The 27539-nt window shown below is 46.8% G+C and overlaps 1 protein-coding gene across 2 annotated transcripts in view; it reads left to right on the top strand.

Moving 5' to 3' along the window:
* The window catches only part of SYNE3 (spectrin repeat containing nuclear envelope family member 3), a 378235-nt gene that overhangs the window by 253181 nt on the left and 97515 nt on the right, over positions 1 to 27539 (top strand). For both annotated transcript variants that reach the window (XM_069208251.1, XM_069208252.1), the window contains exon 13: positions 18469 to 18630. In XM_069208251.1, coding sequence (XP_069064352.1) covers positions 18469 to 18630 — 162 coding nt within the window. The remainder of the gene's footprint in view (positions 1 to 18468; positions 18631 to 27539) is intronic.

Below are 27539 nucleotides of genomic sequence, written 5' to 3'. Positions count from 1 at the left end.
GCCAGAGCTAGGGCTGTATTTGGTTAATAGGGCCAGGTCTTTCATTGGCTCTAGGGTTTAGGGTTAGGGTTCTGTTTGGTTAGCATTAGGGTTAGGATTCCCATTGGCCAATAGGGCAATATAAGCCTAGGGTTCAGGGTATTTCAGCCTGAGCCTGGAGGCCTAGGGCAGTTGTGCGTTTGGACCAGGTCGGGCCTAGGACCCGAAATGCTGCCCATTTTGTCATTCATCAGCAAACACCTTAAGCCATCCAGATCCACAAACATAGTAACACTGTCTCAGCAAATGAAAAATATTCATATACCACAAACAAATCTCATGCTGGTTTCCATGACTCAGCAACCACTTTTAAACCCCACAAATCAGTGTTGTAATGAAACTTGAGGGGCCCCTGCAACGTACATGGAGGGGGCTCCCCTCCCTTGCCCACCACTTACCACTTTAGCTAAGGGGAACCCCTGGAGCTTTGGGCCTCAAACCGTACCTATACACCCTTCTACCCCAACTGCAACACTATGGCATCTTCATTAACACCAAATACCACTTTGTCCATACCCCTAACAAATCCACACATAACTAACACAATACAAAACCATAGCATACATAACTTTCATGCACCCAGACACATATTCCCTATTCATACAAAACATCAATCAGTCAATCAGTCAGGGGGTTCTTGTAGAGCGCGGGCTTGTCACGCCGGGGTGTCTTCAAATGCTAGATTGGTGTTCTGGGACTCATCTGGCTGACATTAGTGGTGGTCAAAAAGCAAGGTCTTGAGATGTTTTCTGAAGTCCTTCAGGGAGGGGGCTGTGAGAAGGTGGAGAGAGAGGTCGTTCCAGGACTTGGTGGCGAGGTGTGAGAAGGAGCGTCCTCTGAAGTGTTTGCAGTGGATGTGGGGGATGTGAGCCAGGGGGAGGGTGGCTGAGTGGAGTTCTCTGGATGGTCTGTGGAAAGTGAGGTGGTTGTTGATGTAGATGAGTCCAGAGTCGTGGAGGGCCTTGTGTGCGTGCATGAGGAGTTTGAAGAGGCATCTTTGCTGTACGGGGAGCCAGTGGAGGGCCCGGAGGAGGGGAGTGATGCTGGTCCTTCTGGGAAGGTTGAGGACGAGTCCTGCTGTGGCATTCTGGATGACCTGAAGGTGGTTCAGGAGCTGCTTGGTGGTTTCGGTTTAGAGTGTGTTACCATAGTCAAGGCGGCTGGAGATGAGGGCCTGGGTGACTGTTTTCCTGGTGGAGATGGGTATCCAACGGAAAATCTTGCAGAGCGTGTGAAGGATGTTGAAGCAGGATGAGGAAACAGCATTGATATGTTGATTCATGGTCAGATGAGTGTCCAGGATGATCCCAAGGTTGCATGCGTGGCTTGTGGGTGCTGGTGGAGGACAGAGGGTGGCGAGCCACCACGTGTCATCCAGAGAGAAGGCTTGTTCCTGAAGATGAGGTATCCATTTGGCTGAGTTTAGCTTGAGGCAGTTGGACCTCATCCTGGCGACGATGTCTGTGATGGTGTTTTGGAAGTTGGTTCGTGTGGATATGGTGTTGTCCGCGAGGGAGACGATGAGCTGGGTGTCGTCGGCATAGGAGATGATGTTGAGTCCGTAGGTATGAGTGATGTCGGCTAGTGGCGTCATGTAGGTGTTGAAGAGGGTGAGGCTGGGGGAGGAGCCCTGGGGTACGCCACATAGGATGTCTTTTGGGGCAAAATCAAAGGGTGGGAGGAGAATCCTCTGTTTTCAGCTGGTGAGGAAGGAGATGATCCAGTTGAGTGCTTTTCCTTGGATGCCGATAGTGTGGAGTTTAGTGATCAGAGTGTGGTGGGAGATGGTGTCGAAAGCTGCAGATAGCTTGAGGAGGATAAGGGCCTCTGTTTCCTCGAGATTGAGGAGGCATCTGATGTCATCGGTTGCTACGATCAGTGCAGTCTTGGTGCTGTGATTTGGCCAGAAGCCAGATTTGGATGGGTCAAGCAGATTGTTGTGTTTTGGATTAGTCAGTGAGCTGGCGGTTGATGGCTTTTTCCAGGACTTTGGCTGGGAACTGGAGGAGCGAGATTGGGTGAAATCTTTTGATCTTGTTGGGGTTGGTTGAGGGTTTCTTCAGTCGTGGCTTGACCTCAGCGTGTTTCCAGGTGTTGGGGACTGTGGCTGTAATGATGGCGGTGTTGAGGATTTCTCTGAGGGCTGCTCCGATTACTTATTTTCCCAAGTTGTAGAAGTGGTGCAGGCAGGGACCCACGCAGGGATCCGGAGTGGATGGAGGTCATGAGGGCGATGGTGTCCTCTTTAGAGAGCTGCTTCAATTTGGAGACCTGGGGGAGGGTGTTGTGGGTTAGGGTGCAGGAGGCTCAAGGTCGTGGGCTGGGTCTCGAAGTTGGTGTAGATGTTGGAGATCTTGTGGTGGAAGTAGTCCAATAGCTTGTCACAGGGATGTATTGTGTTCGTCTTGGCAGAAGGGCTGGATAATTCTCTGATGATGCTGAAGAGTTCCCTGGTATGGTTGAGCTAGCCTCGAGTGCCTCTTTCTTGCTTTCCCTGAATCAGTGGTGGTATGCCTTGAGGGCGGACTTGATGGTTGACAGGGGTTTCGTTGGAGCACCATTGTCTCTCTAGTTTCCTGTAATGTTGTTTGAGAGTCTGGAGTTGTGGGATAAACCATGTGGCTTGCTTGGTGGGTTTGTTGCTGGTGGTGCTTTTAAGTGGGGCCACAGTGTCGTTGGCAGATGAAAGCCAGTTTGAGAGATTCTGTATGCTGAGTTCAGTGGTGTCTGTGGAGCAGGGTCTGGTGTCCTTGAGTCTGGCGATCCAGTGGGATTCTGTGACTTTTCCCCAGTTGCAGCAGGGGAGGGTCATACTGCAGATGTTCTGCGGTATGTCGATAGTGAAGTGTATGATGTAGGGGTCTGTCCATGTTACTTAGTTGGTGTGGGATAATTTGGCTCTGTCATTGGTGGAGAAGAGGGGGTGCAGTGTGTGTCCTTCACTGCGGGTGGGGGTGGTGACTAGCTGAGTGAGGCCGATGATACTCATGTTTTCTAGAAGAGAGGTCGAGTTGGCGTCATTCGGGTCATCTAGATGGAAGTTCAGGTCCCCTGGGAAGATTTAGTGGTTGGAGTCGACTGGCAAGATGGCAATGAAGTCCGGTATGGCGTTGCAGAAGGTTGGTCGGGGGCCCGGTGGTCTGTAGGTGATGGTTCCCCTTTTGGTGGTGTTGGTGTCTGGTTTGATCTGAAAGTTGAGGTGTTCCATGATCGGTGTAGTTTTGTTGTACGAGGCGGTGCAGTGGAGTGAATCCTTATAAGTAATGGAAATGCCTCCGCCGTGTCTGTTGAGGTGATTGTGGTGGATCATCTTGAATCCAGGAGGTGTCACGGTGGTGGTGTCTGGAGTAGATGTGGGTGAGAGCCAGGTTTCTGTGCTGAACATTAAGTTGGGAATGAGGGTGGAGATGGTGTCCCAGATCGCTATGGTGTGCTTGCAGAGGGATCAGGCATTGAGTAGAGCACAGTGGAGTTGTGGCTGGGGGTCTGCTGTGTGGGGGTTGCTGTAGTTTCTACATTGCAGCAGAAACGGCAGTAGTAACAGGAGAAGGGGCCTTTTGTGGAGTGAAGTGAGCCTGCAGTCGGTGCTTGGAGTCTTCGGCCTGAGGTTTCGGATCTCATCGGGGTGTACCAGTGGAGGGCTGTAGAACCAGGGCTTCTGTTGCTGGGCACGCCCCAGCTGCGGGGCGTAGACAGGCTTACCTTTGGCGTGCCAGTGGAGTCACTCAGCGACCCATTAAGTAGGTCCTGGGGAGGGCGGGAGCAGTGGGAGGAGGGTGGGTGAGGTCAGCAAAACAAGAAATGGCAGGAAACTGGTGGCAGGGCCGAGGGAACGCAGGGAGGTGGCAGAATCAAATGAATGCCCAAGAAAATGGGACTAAACAGATGAAACAGAACAGACAAAAACTAGGGGGGCACAAAAGCAACAACTACAGACGGACAGAAACAGGTGAGGGTGACAACTAGTTTAGATAGACAATACAGGGGCACAGAATGGCACAGATCGAAAAAGGACAGAAACAGGCAGAAGGTGACAACTAGTCGAGTTAGTCGAGTTAGACAATACAGAGGCACAGAACAGAACAGTCAGAGAGACCAATGGGCACAGACTCAGCTCACATTAAACCTCTGAGACACCAGGAGCAGCAGGGGAGCGAGGTGCAGAAAATGCTCATTGGGGTTGCGCAGCGACCACCATTAGGTAGGTCCTGGGGACAAATACGCAGGAATACAGCACTAAAGAGATGAAACAGAACAGACAAAAGTGAAGGGACACAGAAGCAACAACTACAGAAGGACAGAAATAGGTGAGGGTGACAACTAGATGAGATAGACAGTACAGGGGCACAGAACAAAATGAGCAGAGCAAACAGGCAGTAGGTGACAACTAGATGAGAAAGTCAATACAGGGGCACAGAATGGCACAGATCAAATCGAACAGAACAAGCGGGCAGAGAGAGCAGAGGGCACGGACTCAGCTCAGATTAGAGCTCAGAGAGACCAGCAGGAGTCGGGGGAGCAAGGTGCAGGATCAGCTCTAGCCTCCACTTCCTCTTCACAGACTCCTTTTTATCACCACAAAACCCATACTCAGCCTTCCATTATATCATCCACCAACACCCTCCTCCTCCTTTTAACAAAAACACACAACTGAACAACCCTTACACTCCACTCCAACGCACACATTACCTCGTGCAATATCAAATCTAATACAAACACTCATAACGCTTGTCCATTCCCTCTTACACACCACATACACTCTTCTCCAAAACACATCACCAGCCCTGTACCATTCAAAATCCACTCACCAGCAGTCCTTTACATACAGATCCTTCTCAGAAAACCACTGCATTAAGCTTTCCTATGACTACTCCACAAAAACAACACATAACACACCAACACATCAAAATCTCACACGCACTTTCATAATACTTACTGATACAAATTAGAAATATACACCCACTCCCATTGTTATGACTACCCAAATAACACACACTCTAAACAATCTTTGCTCCCACATTTTCTATCTTCACCAACAACAAATACACCAACACAACAACTCCCATTCACCCACCTCTCATCCATTGTATAATTTAGAGCCTTAAAATATGATGCGCATGATCTGCCACCACCCCTAACCTATACAATTTCCAGCCTAAACAAATTCAAGCCAAAAAAATGCCATGCCTCTCTTCACAACCTTGCATTTCCAAGTCTGTTACACAACAAAGCTACTCTACAATATCAACACAACCCACCGTCTCACTCTCAACCACTTTCTCCACCACCGACACACACAATCCCAAATACCCAAAAATGCGTCTAAGCCTGCTGGACGAGGAATATGATATAGAAAAGAAACACTATTGCAGCTCTCCTACAGTTAATACCAGCACTAAGGACACACTTGCTTCACTCTTCTAGAAAACAAAGTCACACTGCCACCAAAACACAGTCTCTAAACTGCCTACTAGTGAATTTTCGATCACTCTCTATAAAACAAGCACCAAATCTACGACCTACTCACTGACACATAAACCTGACTTACTCTTCATAACTGAATCATGGTTGGGATGTAACATGGCCCCAATGTTGCAAGAAGCCATTCCTCGAAGATGTCAAACTATAAAGCAAAATCATATAGGCAAAAGAGGAGGTAGACTAGCTGTTATATTCAAGCAGTCTCACCAAAACTGATAACATTTCCATACAAGGATTTGAGTGCCTAATGACCAAATGCAACCCTACATCTACTTCCTCCAACTCTACAGAGCGCCATCTAGCAATGTAACATTCCCAGACACGTTTCAAACTTTGTAACACTACACTCCAACCTATGCATTGTTGGAGACCTAAATATTTGGTTTGGCAAACCCAATATGCTCTGTCTAAAAACTGCCATCAGTGGCCTAGTCATACTGAACCTAAACCCATCACTGGACACATCCTAGATGTCATTTTAGAAAATCCAGAACTACTTACCTTTCAAAGGATTACTCCAGTCACATGGTCAAACCACCACTTAGTAGCTTTCCAACATAAACCACCACAAATCAACACGCCCAAGACCACCTTACATGCATCCACCTATCGACCATGGAGCAAACTCAATTTTGAATACTTGGAAGCACAACTAACATCCAACATTGATCTAGACACAATAGATTCCATTCAAAAACTTTGAGTGGCTTAGTAATTAGCAAAATTATTGTTTTCTCTCAAGTGATGTATGTGCTACAGCATATGCTGATGTGAATACTGTTTGCATGCTTCAGGCGTCTGTATGAACTGCTTTGGCTACTATACTGAGATAACAGGAAAGTGCATATCAACTTAAGGGTGGTGCAGATACCATGGGATAGTGGAGGGCTACAGGGTCCGCATTTCTGCAGTGTTTGGGCATCCCATCTGCAGCATGTGAAGCATGGCTCATGGAACTGCACATTGATCCGGCCACTGACATACTGGCGAGATTGGTTACGCCATGCAAGCTCTTAGCTTTACTGCTAGTCCAGAGACAAAAGAGAGGATTACTCCTGCTACAGATCCATACTCTACTGAGTACATGGGAGCAGGCGTCGAAAGGCAAAAGAGATGACTGAATGTATTCCCAGTGTCTGATACCATGGTATACTAGAAACAACCCAATGATGCCTCTGTTTATGCCACATAGAGGGACGATACTCTGCAAACATTGGGCGATTTATATTAAGACGGCAGACTAATGAGTTATGCAGCCTTCTGTTGCAAATGGGATATGACTGGGGGATGTTTTCTAGCTTATGCGGGGTTGGCCGCAAGACCTGGGAGTGATTCCCACAGGAACCAGAAGCACATATGTTGAATCAAGTCTTACCACATATAGGAGAGGAAGGTAAATTAATCAGTAGATTATACACATTGCTTATGCCTAAAGATACTCCCGTATAGGTTCATTGAGGTTACAGTGGGAAAATGATGCATATGAAGCGATACAGGAGCAGGACTTGGCCCACATTCTTGGTAATTGCAGGAGGGTTGCGCTTAAAGCGCAGCTCAAATTGATAAATTATAAATGCATTTTCGGAGATTTTGTCACTCTGAGCTGGCTGCATAGGATAGATGCTTCTAAGCCTGAGTGCTGCCCCAAATGTAAGATTGCAATAGGGACTTTTTGGTACATGTGGTGAGAATGCCCAGGCGTGCGATACTTCTGTAAGGATGCCATTAAAGTATTGAAGGATCTGACTGAACTGAGACAGCACCCTTCCATCCAACTATGCCTCTTGGGCTTGGTATCCTGGGCCAAACACACCAAGTATGCGGAAAAAATTGCTAAACTGGGGCTGGTGGTGGTGGCAAAGAAATCTATAGCTAAAAGATGGATCACAGCCAGATTACCCACTGGTAAACAATGGCTGTGGGAACCCATTATATGGGTGTGTGCTGAATGCGGGGTGAGACGCAAACTAATATATACTGGTCAAGGTCAAGATGGGAGGATGGAATGGGATCTAGTGGAGATACACTTACAACAGACCATGAACACTCCGGAGGTAGAAGAAGATGATGACTTGTAGAAGATTAACCGTGTATCATTATTCTTATGATGTTTGTAATGATGTGCATGTACCTGATGTATTTCTATTGAACCTTCTTGCACTAACTTGCTGCCAGAACTTACTTGACACTTAATGATAGTTGCTGTGGCTTTCTCCTCCTTGGGGGAGGGGAGAGAGAGTGGGACAGTTGAGATATTGTCTTGTTGTTGTTTATTGATGTTCGATGGCATGTGTAGCTGCAGATACACATGCTATGCATTATCCTGCCATCTAGTGTTGGGCTCGGAGTGTTACAAGTTGTTTTTCTTCGAAGAAGTCTTTTTGAGTCACAGGACCGAGTGACTCCTCCTTTTTTTCGGCTCCATTGCGCATTGGCATCGACTCCATCTTAGATTGTTTTCTTTCCGCCATCGGGTTCGGACGTGTTCCCCTTCACTCCGGTTGTTCGATTCAGAAAACTTAGACAAATCACTGACATTCGTCGGTATTGTTTGCGATCGCGCCCCATCTTGCATCGAAACCACAGTATCGGCGGACACATACCTTCAGTTGCCCTTCGGGGCACCCGTGCCCAACCTGCGGCGGGTCTGCCCAACCGCAAGCAGCGTCGAAGTCTCATGGACCGGACTCCGTTCCGATTCTGCCCTCAATGCCACGCAAAGTATCCCGACACAGATCAACATTGAGGGGGTCATTCCGACCCCGGCGGGCGGCGGGCGCTGCCCGCCGGGCGGAAACCGCCCAAACACCGCACCGCGGTCAAATGACCGCGGCGGTGATCACAAATTTCCCGCTGGGCCGGCGGGCGATCTCAAGCAGATCGCCCGCCGGCCCAGCGGGAAAGCCCCAGCAAAGATGAAGCCAGCTCCGAATGGAGCCGGCTGATTTGCTGGGGTGCGACGGGTGCAGTGGCACCCGTCGCGATTTTCAGTGTCTGCTTTGCAGACACTGAAAATCTTAATGCGGCCCTGTTAGGGGGCCCCTGCAGTGCCCATGCCACTGGCATGGGCACTGCAGGGGCCCCCAGGGGCCCCATGACACCCGTTCCCACCAGCCTCTTCCTGGCGGTGTAAACCGCCAGGAACAGGCTGGCGGGAAGGGGGTCGGAATCCCCATGGCGGCGCTGCATGCAGCGCCGCCATGGAGGATTCCCTGGGGCAGGGGAAAACCGGCGGGAAACCGATGGTTCCCCTTTTCTGACCGTGGCTTTACCGCCGCGGTCAGAATTGCCCCGGAAGCACCGCCAGCCTGTTGGCGGTGCTTCCTCTGCCCTCTGCCCTGGCGGTTACAAACCGCCAGGGTCAGAATGAGGGCCTGAGTCTGTAATCTGTGCTTGTCACCAGATCACCGAGAGGATACTTGTGAGGCCTGCAGATCCTTCCGTTCTAAGAAGACCTTGAGGGAACGAAGGCAAGAAGGCTACAAATGGCGTCCAAGAGCACCGAACACCTCGACGTGGAAGAAGAGGAGATGATCCACACTGCCATCTCTGTTCAAGGATCTGATTTGGATGAATCTGAGGTCGACCGACCACCGACAGCGGGCCAGCATGTGAGTACGCCTGCCCCGACCCAAACCCAGACCAAGACCAAACAAAAGGCCTCGGGGACACCACTGCCAGAAGGCCATGGCTCTACTCGGAAAAAATCAAGCGGTGACCAAGTAACACCTTCGGCACCGAAAAGACCACACCCACATTGAAGTCTTCGGACTCGAGTCGAGACACAGTCTCCGAATTTTTTTTACACCGAATCGTCGAGTCAAGACCCCGAAAGACTCTTTCGGAACTGAGGCCTACTATCACCATGGGCATTTCGGTACCCAAACAAACAGCTTTGGAGCCGAAAAGAGCATCATATACTGAGGAACATGGACTTTCTAAGCAGCTTAAAGAAAGCCATAGATTTGAGGAAGAACTTCAACAAATGGAGGAATTTGATGAAACACAAGCCAGGATAAAGATCCACAAGGATACTTGAAAGATCCTAACAGCACCTCCCCTCAAATTTAAAAGGAAGCTGGCATTCCATGGACGTATGGACACTAATCAGCCAAAGGCTAAAGTGCCAAGAGAGCAAACTTCGCCACGCCAGTTTTCTCCAGAACAGTCTCCTCCTCACTCTCCTCAAAGACCTGTATCTTCACCTGATACACATACTGCACAGTCACCCACACACACTATGCAGTCACATAAGGACACAGATCCATGGGATCTTTATGATGACCCTGTGTCAGACAACAGCCCAGAGTGCTATCCGTCGAAACCCTCTCCACCAGAAGATAGCACCTCCTACACGCAGGTTTTGTCTAGGGCTGTAGCTTTCCACCATGTGAGCATGCATACTGACACACTAGAGGAAGACTTTCTTTTTAATACGTTATCCTCAACACACACAACATATCAAAGCCTACCCATGCTCCCGAGAATGCTCAAACATGCTCAACAGATTTTCCAGGATCCTGTTAAAGGAAGGGCCATAACCCCTAGGGTTGAGAGGAAGTATAAAACACCACCTTCTGACCCAGTATTTATCACGCAACAGCTGCCCCCAGATTTGGTAGTGGTCAGCGCAGCGAGGAAAAGAGCGAACTCGCAGTCCTCTGGAGATGCACCCCCTCCAGATAAGGAAAGTAAAAAGTTTGATGCGGCAGGAAAGAGGGTAGCGCAACAAGCGGCCAATCAGTGGCGCATAGCAAACTCACAGACCCTCCTCGCAAGATACGACAGAGCTCATTGGGATGAGATGAAGGACATTATCCAACATCTCTCCAAAGAACACCAAAAAAGAGCTCAGCAGGTAGTAGTGGAGGGACAAGCAATAACTAATAACCAGATAAGGTCAGCATTAGACTCAGCTCATACAGCCGCAAGAACCATAAATACCGCAGTAACCATTAGACGTCATGCATGGCTCAGATCATCAGGTTTTAAACCTGAGATCCAACAGGCTGTCCTCAACATGCCCTTTAACCAACAGCAGTTATTTGGCACACAGGCAGACACAGCCATAGAAAAGATGAGGAAGGATACCGACACAGCTAAAGCGACGGGAGTGCTTTACTCTTCCCAATATATAGGGGCATTTCAGAAGCCACAGTATAGGGGGAGTTTCAGGCCACAACCCTCAGAACCATCCACCTCACAAACAAAGCCCTCATACCAAACACAGGGGGTCATTCCAACTTCGGCGGGCGGCGGAGGCCGCCGGCCAAAGTTCCGCCGCCAGAAGACCGCACCGCAGTCAAATGACCACGGCGGTCATTCTGACTTTCCCGCTGGGTGGGCGGGCGACCGCCAAAAGGCCGCCCGCCCGCCCAGCGGGAAAGACCCAGCAACGATGAAGCCGGCTCCGAATGGAGCCGGCGGAGTTGCTGGGGTGCGACGGGTGCAGTGGCACCCGTCGCGATTTTCAGTGTCTGCTAAGCAGACACTGAAAATCATTATGGGGCCCTGTTAGGGGGCCCCTGCACTGCCCATGCCAGTGGCATGGGCAGTGCAGGGGGCCCCAGGGGCCCCACGACACCCGTTCCCGCCATCCTGTTCCTGGCGGTAAGAACCGCCAGGAACAGGATGGCGGGAAGGGGGTCGGAATCCCCATGGAGGATTCCTATGGCCAGGGGAAAACCGGCGGGAAACCGCTGGTTTCCCTTTTCTGACCGCGGCTTTACCGCCGCGGTCAGAATTGGCCAGGAAGCACCGCCAGCCTGTTGGTGGTGCTTCCGCGGTCGTTGGCCCTGGCGGTCCATGTCCGCCAGGGTCAGAATGACCCCCACAGTATCAAAGAGGGGGATTTCGAGGGTCCTTCAGAGGGCAGTTTCCCAAATCCAGGGGAAAATTCCAATCAACAAAGCAAGCCACTAACAACAAGCAGTGACTTTGCCATCACATTCCCCCAACACACATCCCGTGTGGGAGGAAGACTGAAAATGTTCCACAATCAATGGTCCCACATTACAAACGACTCATGGGTACTATCAATTATCCAATATGGTTACTGCATTGAATTCACACATTTTCCTCCAGATATTCCCCCAAAAGCACACAAACTATAGTCGCAACATCTAGCAATGTTAGAAACAGAGGTGCAGGCACTATTAACAAAACAAGCCATAGAACTAGTACCTCATCAACAAAAAGGAACAGAGGTTTATTCCCTGTACTTCCTCATTCCCAAAAAGGACAAAACGATAAGGCCAATATTAGATCTCAAGACTCTCAAGCTATACATTCAATCAGAACACTTTCACATGGTGACACTGCAAGATGTAGTCCCATTACTGAAACAGGGAGAATACATGTCAACACTGAATTTAAAAGATGCGTATTTTCACATACCCATCCATCCAGCTCACAGGAAATACCTCAGGTTTGCTATACAAGGAAAACATTGCCAATTCAAGGTATTACTCTTCGGAATAACAACAGCCCGGAGTATTTACAAAATGCCTTGCCATAGTAGCAGCATACATAAAGAGACAACACATGCATGTATTCCCATATCTCGACGATTGGCTAATAAAGGCCAACACTCAAAAACAGTGTCAACATCACACACGTTATGTAATAGATACCCTACACACACTAGGGTTTTCGATAAATTATTAAAAAATCACACTGCAACCATCCCAAATTCAACAGTACTTGGGAGCTACACTCAACAGTCAAAAGGCGATTGCAAGTCCAAGCCCACAAAGGGTGCAATCATTCCACACTATGGTGCCAAAAATACAACCAAATCAGCACTACACAGTCCGATTTGTGATGAAACTCCTAGGCATGATGGCATCATGCATCACAATTGTCCCAAACGCACGACTACACATGCGGCCCTTACAACAGTGCCTTGCAAAACAATGGTCTCAGGCACAGGGTCATCTTCAAGATCTAGTGTTGATAGACCACCAAACACACTATTCGCTTCAGTGGTGGAATCCCACAAATTTAAACAAAAGGCGGCCTTTTCAAGACCCTGTGCCTCAAGCCATTCTGACTACAGACGCATCAATGATTGGGTGGGGAGCACACCTCAACAATCACAGTATACAGGGACAGTGGGACAACAAGCAAAAACAGCTACACATAAATCACTTAGAGCTGCTAGCAGTCTTTCTGGCACTAAGAGCCTTTCAACCTCTTCTGGCTCACAAATGTATTCTTGTCAAAACAGACAATATGTCAACGATGTACTACTTAAACAAAAAGGGGGGAACACACTCATCCCAACTTTGCCTGCTAGCACAAAAAATTTGGCATTGGGCAATTCACAACAACATTCGCCAAATAGCTCAATACATTCCAGGGATTCACAATCAACTAGCAGACAACCTCAGTCAGGATCACCAGCAAACTCACGAGTGGGAAATACATCCCCAGATACTACACAGTCACTTTCGTCAGTGGGGGACACCAGACATAGATCTTTTCGCCACAAACCAAAACGCAAAATGCCAAAACTTTGCGTCCAGGTACCCGCACCCTCAGTCCAAGGGCAATGCTCTATGGATCAACTGGTCAGGGATATTTGCTTACGCTTTTCCCCCTCTCCCACACAAACACAAACTAATACTTATAGCACCAACGTGGGCACGCCAACCATGGTACACCACACTGTTGGACTACTCAGTAGTACCTCACATCAAACAGACCAGATCTGTTAACGCAACACAAACAACAGATCAGACACCCCAATCGAGCAATGCTCAATCTAGCAATCTGGCTCCTGAAATCTTAGAATTTGGCTATCTGAATCTTCCAAACGAGTGTATGGAAGTACTTAAACAGGCAAAAAAACACTACCACTAGGCAGTGTTATGCTAACAAGTGGAAAAGATTTGTTTTCTACTGCCAAGCAAAACATATCAGACCTTTAGATGCGTCCATACAAGACATCGTAGGTTATTTACTACACCTACGAAAAGCAAATCTAGCTTTTTCATCCATCAAAATACACCTCACTGCAATTTTGGCTTATTTGCAAAATAAACAGACAAAATCCCTATTTAGGATACCAGTCATTAAAGCCTTCATGGAAGGCCTAAAACGAATCATACCTCCAAGAACTCCACCAGTACCCTCGTGGAATCTTAATATTGTACTTACACGACTCATGGTTCCACCATTTGAACCCATGCACTCTTGTCAGATCCAATTCTTAACTTGGAAAGTGGCATTTCTAGTAGCAATCACTTCATTATGAAGAGTTAGTGAAATACAGTCTTTCACTATTGAAGAACCCTTTATGCAAGTACACAAACATAAAGCGTTTCTCCGTACAAACCAAAAATTTCTGCCAAAAGTCATTTCACAGTTTCATTTAAACCAAACAGTGGAACTCCCAGTCTTCTTCCCACAGCCAGACTCAGTGGCAGAAAGAGCACTGCATACATTAGATATCAAAAGAGCTCTAATGTATTACATTGACAGAACAAAAGCATTCCGTAAAACCAAGCAGTTGTTCATCGCATTCCAAAAAACCCATACTGGTAATCCTATTTCCAAACAAGAAATAGCCAGGTGGATAGTTAAGTGTATACAAACTTGTTACCTAAAAGCTAAAAGACAACTACTCATTACACCAAAGGCACACTCCACTAGGAAGAAAGGAGCAACAATGGCCTTTCTGGGAAACATACCAATGACAGAGATCTGTAAGGCAGCTACTTGGTCCACACCTCATACCTTTACCAAGCATTATTGTGTAGATGTGTTAGCAACACAACAAGCCACAGTAGGACAGGCTGTACTAAGAACACTATTTCAAACAACTTCAACTCCTACAGGCTAACCACAGCTTTGGGGAGGATTACTGCTTTGTAGTCTATGCATAGCATGTGTATCTGCAGCTACACATGCCATTGAACGGAAAATGTCACTTACCCAGTGTACATCTGTTTGTGGCATGTTCTGCTGCAAATTCACATGCGCCCTCCCTCCTCCCCGGGAGCCTGTAGCCGTTTAAGTTATAATAAAAACTGTACATATGTATATACACATTCCTTACTTAAACTTTGTACATACATCTCTATCCCATTGCATGGACATCTTTCTATTCTCACTATATCACTCCTACCTTACCCTCTACGCGAAAACAATCTAAGATGGAGTTGATGCCCATGCGCAATACAGCCAAAAAGGAGGAGTCACTCGGTCCTGTGACTCGAAAAGACTTCTTCAAAGAAAAACAACTTGTAACACTCCGAGCACAACACTAGATGGCAGGATAATGCATAGCATGTGAATCTGCAGCGAAACATGCCACGAACAGATGTACACTGGGTAAGTGACATTTTCCATATATATATATATGTATATTTATATATATACATATATAAACTTTGAGTGGCTACAGGAAACTTTCAAAATCCTAATACCACTAAGAACAACAAAACAGGAAAAAAGAAAACAAGCTACTTGGAGAAATGCAGAAGTAAAAAAGATAAAACAACAAATCAGAAAGCTGCAATAAGCCAGGCTCAAAACAAACAGCACTGAAGACATACTTTTTCTGCACAAACTTAACAGAATATACACATCAACATTCAAAAAAGCTAAAAAAAGAAGAAAAAAAGATACTATTCCGACAGAATTCAAACTGCTAAGTGTGCAAATAAAGAATTTTATCAAATTCTCACTGAATTTCGTTAACCTAAATAAAATGCACAGAAGGAACTCATCCCATTACTCAGGAATCCACAGACAAACTGGTAAATCATTACACAACCAAAGGTGACATGTTGGACTCCTACTTAAAACAATGGAAAACCACCAGCACCAACCCATTTCCAAAAATCCCCTCCAAGAGTAAGCCGACCCAGCCTCTGCATTCCGTCAAACAAATATCACAAAGTGAGTTTATGGATCTGGTAAAAGCAAGCTAGCCTTCCAGTTGACCTTCTGATCCTTATCCAACATTCTATTATCTACCGTCTCCTGCCACACCAGTAAGAAGAATCATCAATATTTTTTTTACTACAGGAATCTTTCCAGAAGAACTAAAAAAGGCATACATGTGCCCATTATTAAAGAAAACAAACTGGACTGGCACTACCTCAACAACTATGGACCAATTACAAATGGACCTTTCCTGGGCAATCTGATAGACAGAGCAGCATTTGCCTAGATGTTACAATTCATTGAAGATAATTCCATACTTCCAGACTACCAAACTGGGGCCTCCCCTGGAAGAAGCACAGAATCTGGCCTTATCGCCATTTGGGATGACGTGCAGACCGCAATAAAGTTGCTGTACTATTTCTCTTGGAACTCTCAGCTGAATTTGACATAGTTGACCATGACACCCTAATACAAAAACTCCACAAAGCTGGCAAAGAGGTAACTGCTCTCAAATTAATTGCATCCTACCTTCAAAACAGAACAAATGTCAACCATACTCCCCATTTCTCGCCAAACCGTACTTCACAAAAGCAGGGGTCCCTCGAGGCTCAATCATCTCACCCATGCTTTTCAACATCTACATGACATCATTACCGGCAATGATCAATGAATTTCAGCTCACATGCTACAACTATGCAGATGCCACACAAATACTCCTCAAACTTGAAAGGTACAAAGACATTGGAAATTCAGAAATCTTCAGGTGCCTCTGACCCATTGATCAGTGGATGACATAGAGCCATCTCAAACTGAATGCTTCCAAACAGAAATATTCACTTTTGGCAATTGGAAAGATTATGACCCAATCTGCCCCGTGCCTAACAATCTGGTGCCACCTCCTAAAATATCTAAGGAAGTAAGAAACCTTGGAATTACCAACAGTCTCCAAGTTAACAATGGATGTTCAAGTGAACAAGGTATCAAGATCAACTTCATCACCATGAAAACTCTGTGACACATCTCCCCCCACAATGGATTTCCACACAAGATCCAGGCTGCTATCATTCTTGTACTGTCTAAACTGGGTTACACCAATAGTCTCTCCCACGGAACATCTCTATCAACTCTGAAAAGACTACAATGGATTCAGAATTCTGCTGCTAGACTACTCCCACATGTAATGCCACATGCCCACATCCCCTGCCTTGAGGGCCCTACAGTAGTTACTGATTGCCAGAAGATCCACCTTCAAACTGCTTTGTATCACCCACAAAGCAATACATGGAGCAGGACCGCTTTTCATCAGGACTAAAATCACCAAATACATTCAACAAAGGAACCTCTGTTCAAGATTGGCACCTCGCCTCAAAACCCCACCATTCACGATAAAAAACAAAAGGTAGTACATCTTTCTCTGTTCAAATTGCCTCGCTATGGAATTCATTACCCCCAAAAATAAGATCCATGGATAACTATCTTATCTTCAGAAGACCACTCAAAAGTTGGCTCTTTCCTCTATACTCAAACAGTAATGTACAGCATATCCCTGTGTATGTAAACATTTATAATTTAATTATATGTATATATCTAGATATGTGAATTTCTTTGTACAAATATGTATATTACTATGGTTTTAAAGTATATAGATACTCTTTAGACCTGCTTAGCAAATGTATATTACTTATGGTTAAAAATAAACATACATTTTATTCTATGTTTAAAACATTCATAGGTCATTGCATATTTTTATATAAGTTGTTTGAGTAGATGCATATGGGTCTTTGCTTTATGTATCTATCACAATAGATAAACATTATCATAACTATTTATCTACAAGCATGTCGCTATTGAAATATTGAAGAAAAGAAAACATTAAGAAAATAAAGTGAGTTATAAAAAATACACAAATAAATTACCTCCAAATACTGCAACACCTGAAAGTCAGAATTTATACAACTTTAAATCCTAGTAGATTATCTACCTTCTACATATATTCCCTTTCTATGTAATCATGTATCTATTCAATATTTTACGTCTACTGTACAAAAGAAAATAAATCGCTCTCTGCAATGCACTACTCTGCCTCACCTTAGACCTGTCTCAATCTGTCCTCTATCTCCACTCTCTGGCTCATCCTAAGCCTCATTCTACTACCATGATCTCAAAAATATCCCTTTCTAGACCCTTCTTGCCTCTATCCCTCCTGGCTCACCCCAAACATCAGTTTACTACTATGATCTCCCAAACAAAACCTACTAAATTCTTCCCTCACGTATCTCTCCTTCAACGCATCCAAAACCTCATTTTACTACTGTAATCTCCCTAATATCTTTCTACAGACTCTTCCTTCCTCCATCTCTCCTTTTATTCATCCCAAACCTCATCTTACTACTATGATTTCCCAACTAACACTTACTAGACTCTTTCCTCTTTTATCTGTCCATTATTATCTCATATTGAACTAAGAGTCTCACATGTCCACCGATCAAAGTAACTCATATTTTCCTATTTTAACCCACCACTAATCCTTTTGGGTTCCAGAGTAGCATACTAGTCACATAAAGCGCTTTGACTCCTGGTCAGGGGTAGTAAGTGCTATAGTAATACAATTACAGCTTCCACTGGCCTAAAATTGCAGTTCTTCCTCCCCTGAATCAGAGGGGGCAGCCGGTCCAGTGAATATATACCATAATCAGCTGAAAGCATGCCTGAAAGCATGTGTTATGTACTACTTGCATATTTCACAGAAAATCTACATTTCAAAAGGCAGTTTTGCCCAGTGTCCTCAAAGTAAACTATAATAGAGTGTAAGACTCTCCTAAAGAGCAGGGCTTTGACTTTGCAAAATATCGTATTGGATTCTTAGAAAAATCCCTTGCATCAAGGCTCTGAAAGTCAGTTGTGTATTAACACTGAGAGAAGAATGTATTTCTCCACCCAATCTCTGCATTGGTGCTCTCAGTTGTCCACTTTGAAGGTTGAACTAATAGAAAGTCCTTGTGTGGGTGTTTTCCTCTTGGTAATATGTTATACCAAACACTGCCTTTATTGCAGACTACGATCCAAAAGAGCAGGCAGTACATTATTGACCACCGAATCCTCAATACCAACTTACTGGACTTTCAGAGCTGGATCATGGCGACGCAGCAAGAGCTGGAATCTTACCAAAGTGTCAATGGAGAGTGGACCTTCAAGGACCGAGAGTCTGATTTTGAGGTAAAAATGCCTTGTGATGCCTGCTGGAATTTTTGTAGGTTTAACTGTCTTTGGCTTAGCACAGTGCAGAGCAGAGAACACTGGCAGGTGTGCATTGTTGTTGACATTCCCAGTTCAGGAGTGAATTTGTAGTATACTTTTCTCAGTGACTGTGTTGTTTACACTGTCAACAAAAAATGAAGACAATGACCTGTGCATTGTATATTCCAAAATCAGCATTTGCATCACAGTCCTTAATACAGGCAATGTAGCCTTTCCATATAACTGTTTCAGTTCTTTTTAATATTTTGATTTATAATAATGTTTATTGCCTCTATTTTGATTGCTCCTGTTTTGTTCAATTTTAGAGTTAGTGTTGGGCTTTTTTGCTTATGCATGGTCATCCCCAATATTTTTGCCTCCTATTTCTTCTGACTTGTTGCTGTTGGCTTTTGAACTCTGAGCACTTTACCACTGCTAACCAGTGCTAAAGTGCATATGCTCTCTGTGTAAATTGTGTTGTTGATTGGTTTATCAATGATTGGCATATTTGATTTACTAGTAAGTCCCTAGTAAAGTGCACTAAAGGTGGCAGGGCCTGTAAATCAAATAACACTAGTGGGCCTGCAGCACTGGTAGTGCCACCCAAAGGGGTAGCTCTGTAATCATGTCTCAGACCTGCCACTGCAGTGTCTGTGTGTGCAGTTTTAACTGTAAATTCGACTTGGCAAGTGACCCACTTGCCAGGCCTAAACCTTCCCTTTTCTTACATGTCAGACACCCCTAAGGTAGGCCCTATGTAGCCCCAAGGGCAGGGTGCAGTGTATGGTCAAGGTAGGACATATAGTAATGTGTTTAATGTGTCCTGACAGTGAAATATTGCTAAATTCGTTTTTCTCTGTTGCAAGGTGTAAAGAAATGGCTCCCTGTTGCAGTTACCCCCCACTTTTTGCCTGATACTGATGCTGACTTGACTGAGAAGTGTGCTGGGACCCTGCTAACCAGGCCCCAGGTCCAGTGTTCTTTCACCTAAAATGTACCATTGTCTCCACAATTGGCACAACCCTGGCACCCAGGTAAGTCCCTTGTAACTGGTACCCCTGGTACCAAGGGGCCTGATGCCAGGGAAGGTCTCTAAGGGCTGCAGCATATCTTATGCCATCCTGGGGACCCCTCACTCAGCACAGACACACTGCTTGTCAGCTTGTGTGTGCTAGTGAGGACAAAACGAGTAAGTCGACATGGCACTCCCCTCAGGGTGCCATGCCAACCTCACACTGCCTGTGGCATAGGTAAGTCACCCCTCTAGCAGGCCTTACAGCCCTAAGGCAGGGTGCACTATACCACAGGTGAGGGCATATGTGCATGAGCACTATGCCCCTACAGTGTCTAAGCAAAACCTTAGACATTGTAAGTGCAGGGTAGCCATAAGAGTATATGGGCTGGGAGTCTGTCAAAAACAAACTCCACAGCTCCATAATGGCTACACTGAATACTGGGAAGTTTAGTATCAAACTTCTCAGAATAATAAACCCACACTGATGCCAGTTTTGGATTTATTAAAAAATGCACACAGAGGGCATCTTAGAGATGCCCCCTGTATTTTACCCAATTGTTCAGTGCAGGACTGACTGGTCTGTGCCAGCCTGCTGCTGAGAGACGAGTTTCTGACCTCATGCAGTGAGAGCCTTTGTGCTCTCTGAGGACAGAAACAAAGCCTGCTCTGGTTGGAGGTGCTTCACACCTCCCCCCTGCAGGAACTGTAACACCTAGCAGTGAGCGTCAAAGGCTCAAGCTTCGTGTTACAATGCCCCGGGGCACTCCAGCTAGTGGAGATGCCCGCCCCCTGGACACAGCCCCCACTTTTGGCGGCAAGTCCAGGTGAAATAATGAGAATAACAAGGAGGAGTCACTGGCCAGTCAGGACAGCCCCTAAGGTGTCCTGAGCTGAAGTGACTCTAACTTTTAGAAATCCTCCATCTTGCAGATGGAGGATTCCCCCAATAGGGATAGGAATGTGACCCCCTCCCCTTGTGAGGAGGCACAAAGAGGGTGTACCCACCCTCAGGGCTAGTAGCCATTGGCTACTAACCCCCCAGACCTAAACACGCCCTTAAATTTAGTATTTAAGGGCTTCCCTGAACCTAAGAATTTAGATTCCTGCAACTTACCGAAGAAGAAGACTGCTGAGCTGAAAACCCCTGCAGAAGAAGAAAGAAGACACCAACTGCTTTGGCCCCAGTCCTACCGGCCTGTCTCCTGCCTTCTAAAGAAACCTGCTCCAGCGACGCTTTCTCAAGGACCAGCGACCTCTGAATCCTCAGAGGACTGCCCTGCTTCAGGAGGAACAAGAAACTCCCGAGGACAGCGGACCTGCTCCAAAAAGACTGCAACTTTGTATCCAGAGGAGCAGATTTAAAGACCCCTGCAATCCCCGCAAGAAGCGTGAGACTTGCAACACTGCACCCGGCGACCCCGACTCGACTGGTGGAGAAACAACACCTCAGGGAGGACCCTCCGGCGACTCCAAGACTGTGAGTAACCAAAGTTGTCCCCCCTGAGCCCCCACAGCGACGCCTGCAGAGGGAATCCCGAGGCTCCCCCTGACCGCGACTGCCTGACTCTAATATCCCGACGGCTGGAATAGACCCTGCACCCGCAGCCCCCAGCACCTGAAGGATCGGAACTTTAGTGCAGGAGTGACCCCCAGGAGGCCCTCTCCCTTGCCCAGGTGGTGGCTACCCCGAGGAGCCCCCCCCTTGCCTGCCTGCACCGCTGAAGAGACCCCTTGGTCTCTCATTGAAATCCATTGGAAACCCGACGCGTGTTTGCACACTGCACCCGGCCGCCCCAGTGCCGCTGAGGGTGTACTTTTTGTGTGAGCTTGTGTCCCCCCCGGTGCCCTACAAAACCCCCCTGGTCTGCCCTCCGAAGACGCGGGTACTTACCTGCTGGCAGACTGGAACCGGGGCACCCCCTTCTCTCCATTGAAGCCTATGTGTTTTGGGCACCACTTTGAACTCTGCACCTGACCGGCCCTGAGCTGCTGGTGTGGTGACTTTGGGGTTGCACTGAACCCCCAACGGTGGGCTACCTTGGACCCCAATCTTAACCCCGTAGGTGGTTTACTTACCTGCAAAAACTAACATTACTTTACCTCCCCCAGGAACTGTGAAAATTGCACTGTGTCCACTTTTAAAACAGCTTATTGTGTTTTATGTAAAAAGTATATATGCTACTGTGATTATTCAAAGTTCCTAAAGTACTTACCTGCAATACATTTCAAATGAGATATTACATGTAGAATTTGTACCTGTGGTTCTTAAAATAAACTAAGAAAATATATTTTTCTATAACAAAAACCTATTGACCTGGAATTGTTTCTGAGTGTGTGTTCCTCATTTATTGCCTGTGTGTATGTACAACAAATGCTTAACACTACTCCTTTGATAAGCCTACTGCTCGACCACACTACCACAAAATAGAGCATTAGTATTATCTCTTTTTGCCACTATCTTACCTCTAAGGGGAACCCTTGGACTCTGTGCATACTATTCCTTACTTTGAAATAGTGCATACAGAGCCAACTTCCTACACAAGGCCTGTCCCTCTCATAGCTCTCATAGGTTAACATGGGGGCTACCTTTAAATCTGATTAAAGTGTAGATTCCCTTTGGGAGTGGAGGGGCATGTGGAGTTTGGGGTCTCTGAGCTCACAATTTAAAAATACATCTTTTAGTAAAGTTGATTTTAAGATTGTGTGTTTGAAAATGCCACTTTTAGAAGGTGGGCATTTTCTTGCTTATACCATTTCTGTGACTCTGCCTGTTTGTGGATTCCCTGCCTGGGTCAGTTTGACAGATGGGCTGGTTGCACCTCACCCTAGACAGTGACACAAAGGGGGCTCGAGTGTAGTCTGCATTCCTGATGAGCCATCTGTACTAGGAGGGAGGGTAGGAGTGGTCACTTACACCTGAAAGGGCTTTGCCTGTCCTCACACAATGCAGTCTCCGACCCCCTGGTGAGTGTCTGGGGCCTGGCCTGGGCAAGGCAGAATTTCACATTCAAAAGAGACTTTACTTTGATGTAGGTCTACTTCAAAGGAGAAATTAGGTATAAGAAGGGCACCCAAAACCACAGACTTGAGAAACACTTCTGGAACCAAGAGGAACCTCTGCCTGGAGAAGAGCTGAATAGCTGAGGAAGAAGAGCTGCCCTGCCTGTGACTGTGCTTTGTGGAGCTATCCTGCAGTTGCTGCTACTGCCATAGTAAGAGGGCAAAGACTATGTGCCTTCCATCTTGAGAAGAAATCTCCAAGGGCTTGATTCAGACCTTGCCTCCTGTTGTTTGAAGTCTCAGGGTCAGCAAAGACTTCTCTCTGCCAGCACCTGGAGTCTCTGGAGAGACTCCTACTCAGCCCTGTGGTGCCCATCCAGTTCCTGGGACCCTGAAAGGAGAAGCTGGCAGCCTAAGAGGAAGAAATCCACGCACATAGCGCTTTGCGGGGAAAAGATCGACGTGACTCCGATCTGCAGCTGAAGAAACAATGTGCCGCCAGCTCCGCGGCTGAGAATCGACGCTCGCCCGAAATACGACCGAAGAATCGACACAGGAGAAACAACGCACAGCATCGCTGACGGAGGCTGGGAGATCGCAACCCGCGCTGCGTGGTTTTCAGATCATCGTGCAGCTGAATTTCTGACGTGAACCATTGTGTAAAAACAACGCAAGGCTTGCCTGGACCCGTGTGCGGACCGAATCGACGCAACGCTCACCTGTGGAGAGAAGAACCGATGCACGCCGACTCGACAGAAGGGGGAAACGACGCAAGGTCTCACTCGCGATCGACATCAATGCACCGCAAGCCCTTTTCGACACACACCTGCATGTGCAGGGTTATTTTTTATGCGCACCAGGTACATTTTCACGCTAGCAGCGCTAGCGTGTGTTTAAAACTACTCAAAGACTCGGTTTGCATTTTTATAGATAACTTGACTTGTGTATTGTGGAATGTTTGTCGTTTTGGTCTTGTTTTGTTTAGATAAATATTTCCTATTTTTCTAAACTGGTGTTGTGTCATTTTGTAGTGTTTTCATTAAGTTACTGTGTGTGTTGGTACAAATACTTTACACTAGCACTCTGAAGTTAAGCCTACTGCTCTGCCAAGCTACCAAGGGGGTAAGCAGGGGTTAGCTGAGGGTGAATCTCTTTTACCCTGACTAGAGTGAGGGTCCTTGCTTGAACAGGGGGTAACCTGACTGTCAACCAAAGACCCCATTTCTGACAGTTAGACTATACACATTTTATGACCTAGGGTAGGATGCTGCTTTTAATCAAAATCATAAAACAAATTTGTTGGACCCGTCCCTTTTTGCAGGTTTATCCCCACACTTTTTCCCTTCTATTTTTCTGACCTATTTTTGTTGGTTCTAGGACTATGGGCACTTTACCACTGCTAAAGTGCAAGTGCTCTCCATCTAAGTTGGATTGGTTTTTGCTTTATCCATAATAGTGAAATACTGCCAAATTAGTTTTTCACTCTTGCAAAGCCTATCTCCCCCATACGTTAACAAGGGGATCTCCTTGAAATATATTTTAAGTGTAATTTCCCATTGGGAGTTGATGCAGACATGGAGTTTGGGTCTCTGAACTCACAATTTAAAAATTCATCTTTTAGTGACGGTAGTTTTTAAATTGAGTGTTTGAAAATGCCACTTTTAGAAAGTGGGCATTATCTTGCCTAACCATACTGTGCCTCTGCCTGGCTGTGGAATACAGTACTGTGTCAGGATGACAGTAGGGCTGGTTGTGAATTCACTCTAGACCGTCACCCAAAGGGAGCTGAGGTGTGCCCTGCCTATCTTGATGGATCTTCCTGGGCTAGAGTGGTAGAAGGAGCTGACACTTGCACCTGAATAGGGCTGTGCCTGGCCTTACACAATGTAGTCTCCAGCCCCCTACAGTGTGGCTGGGACCAGGGCAGGAAAGACAGGGTCTTGTGCACTACAAAGGCGTCCCTTTAAAGTTTGCCTACTTCAAAGGCAGGAATGACTATAAGTATTGGTCTTAAAACCCCAGACTTTGAGAATACTTCTGCCAAGGAGAAGAGCTGAATAGCCGTGAGGAGTACTGCTCCTTTGCTGTGTGTGCTTTGCTGGGTTGGCCTGCAGTTGCTGCTTCTACTTTGGAGGGGACAAAGACTGGACTTTTTTGTGTATCCTCCTTGTGAGATTTCTTCAAGGGCTTGGACTGAGCTTGCCTCCTGTCAGGGATGTCAAACATTTCATCTACCAGTGCCTGGACTCCTCTGCTGTGAATTCTGACTTGCTCAGTGGTGCCAAATCCAGTCCCTGGTATATTGGAAGTGAAAGCTGGTAACCTGAGTGCAAATCCATGCACTGGAGCTGCTGCGACAGTAAATTCAATGCAGCACCTGCACTGAGGCTGAAAAATTGACACAGTGCCTGGCTCGCAGCTGCAAAATTGATGCATCGCCTGCTTCAGTGTGGATCCATCACTGTCATGCGTCCTGATTTTCCACTCATCATCCATGGGCATCATGTCTTCAATGTCACCACCCAGACCCGAGACTGCGTGTCCAGAAATCAACGCATCGTTCTCCTGCGGGGAAAGAATCAATGCATTGCCTACCTGGCAAGGAAAGAATCAGCGCACAGCCTCAGTTGAGAGTAAGGAATCAAGGCATTGCTTGCTTTTCTGATGCATCACTTCTCCTGCTGCTTTATTTTTTAAGCATTCCAGATACTGTGTGGTAAAGAAACGCACCCATTCGCTTTTAAGGATTAAGGCTCTTTTAACTTGATATCTTTAATTGTGTATGATGGATTTTTGTCGTTTTGGTCTTGTTTTAATTAGATAAATATTGACTTTTTTTCTAAACTGGTGTGGTGTCCACTTGTAGTGTTTTCACTGTGTTACTGTATGTAGGTACAAATACCTAACACATTGCCTCTGAGATAAGCCTGACTGCTTGTGCCAAGCTACCAAGTGGGTGAGCAGGAGTTATCTTAGGTGTGTGACTCCCTTACCCTGACTAGAGTGAGGGTCCCTACTTGGACAGGGTGTAAACTGACTACCAACTAGAGACCCTATTCCTAACATTGGTGGCACTGGAGGGATAGGAGTTGTATTTGTACTTGATATATAGTGATTGGTGTGCATTACTGTCTTATTGCAGACCATTAAGCAGCTACATACTGTTTTTCCCTTTTAAGTTCTCTGGTGTCCGTCTGGATGTGTTGTTGATACTTGGGACTCTGGTTAGTGGTTACACCAGTGAGGCCTTGACAAAATAGAAATCAACTTCTGGCACCTGTACATCTATAGAATGAGGGAGCTAAACGTTTTCTGCAAGGGAAAAGAAGCTGGCTGTGAAGAAAAGATCTACATGGGAGGATCTTAAGACAGTCCTGTTTTGTTATGAGCTGAAACACTGGCAAGCAACACTGCTAGATGATTCTGAGGAGGACTGCTCTGAAAGTGAGAACAGTGGCCCTGAGAGGGAAACAGAGAAATAGGGATGGCTTCTAGCTCATGAGCAGAGGCTGAAAGAGTTGGATGAAGATGCCGAGAGAGAGCGGAGGCTGGGAGAGCCTTAGACAAGGAAAAAGAAATGTTTGTAGCTCATGAACTGAGCCTTGGAGACCTGAAGCTAGAAGCCATGAGTGCTGAGTCCATTTCAGATGGTGGCAGCAAAAGTGTTACGTCCAGTACTAAGGGAGAAGTGCACATGGCCAGAGACTTGGTGCCTAACTTGAAGGAGGGGGATGGCATACATCAGGAGGTCCAGGTTTATGAGGTAGCTCCAGTGGTGAACAGGATCCCTTAGGTGGATTGGGGAACTGGCATGGAAAGTCATATTTCTAGTGATGGGAGGGACTCTTCACTGGCTCTAGGTGACAGGGAGAGGGGTTCTCCCCTGGTAGAAGTCCTGGTTGTGAAGTATGGAGACATCACAGAAGAGCTTGAGTTGAGTGTCGGGACAGTCAGATACTGTCTCACCAGTACTTTTTCAAGACACTGAATGGTAATGTGGAGGGTAGTTTGGTTAGCACATGTGAGGGGCCGTGTGATGTGATTGCTACAGAGCATATGTTCAGTCCCTGTTTCCCAGAGCTACACCAACACCAGGTGGAGTATGAGTTCTGACCCCAGGGAACTTGCACTGGAGACAGACCTTTGGGTGAGTACCAGAGAGTCTGCAGAGATATTTTGGGGTGCTCCTGAAGGGAGTGGCTCAGGTTTTCCTCAACCAAGGGAGGTGGGGGAGGTTTGCAGTGACCCAGGTAGGTCGCAGTGTAGAGGGATGGGTGAGGGGTCCCATGTCCTGTCTCAGAAGAGAGGGAGTGGTGGTGGGCAGAGGCTCAGGTTGCCCAGGACCCAGTCCCAGAGCCTGGAGGGTTGAATGAAGGAACACTAGCAGGAAGCCTAGTCTGTACCGGGAGACCATCTACAGAGGGGGACCCCTTAATCTCAGGAGATCTTGGGGGGATGGCTGTCACAAGCGTCCCACCAGTTCTGGTGTCTGGCAGTACCGCTCCTGGTGGAAGTGTGCAGGAGTCCAGCGAAAGGGGTGAGATGGGTGAGACAGTCTCAAATGGGAGGACCGGGGGATCAGGGGCTACCAGCTCTGAAGTCAGAGAACCCCAAGGATGACCCTGTTGAGGCCACTTCTGGCCTAGGGAATCTTCATACACTGTCTGATGGACAGGAGCAGGAGACTTGTGCCAGGCCAACTCTTACCCAACACATGAGGAAGCTGTTTCCCTTGGTGGGGTGTAGGGTTAACCTCCTGTGTGTCCTGGCTTGCCAAGCATAGGTCCAACCCCAGGGTACAGACCCTAGGTTGGAGGACCAGGTTTAAGGTGTCCCCCGACCTGCAGGGAGAGGCAACTGCTAACAGTGTCCC

The sequence above is a fragment of the Pleurodeles waltl genome, chromosome 9, assembly GCF_031143425.1.
Source record: "Pleurodeles waltl isolate 20211129_DDA chromosome 9, aPleWal1.hap1.20221129, whole genome shotgun sequence".
Classification (NCBI taxonomy): Eukaryota; Metazoa; Chordata; class Amphibia; order Caudata; family Salamandridae; genus Pleurodeles; species Pleurodeles waltl.
Note: the sequence above shows the minus strand (reverse complement) of the source record. Positions and strands in the feature narration are given on the sequence as shown.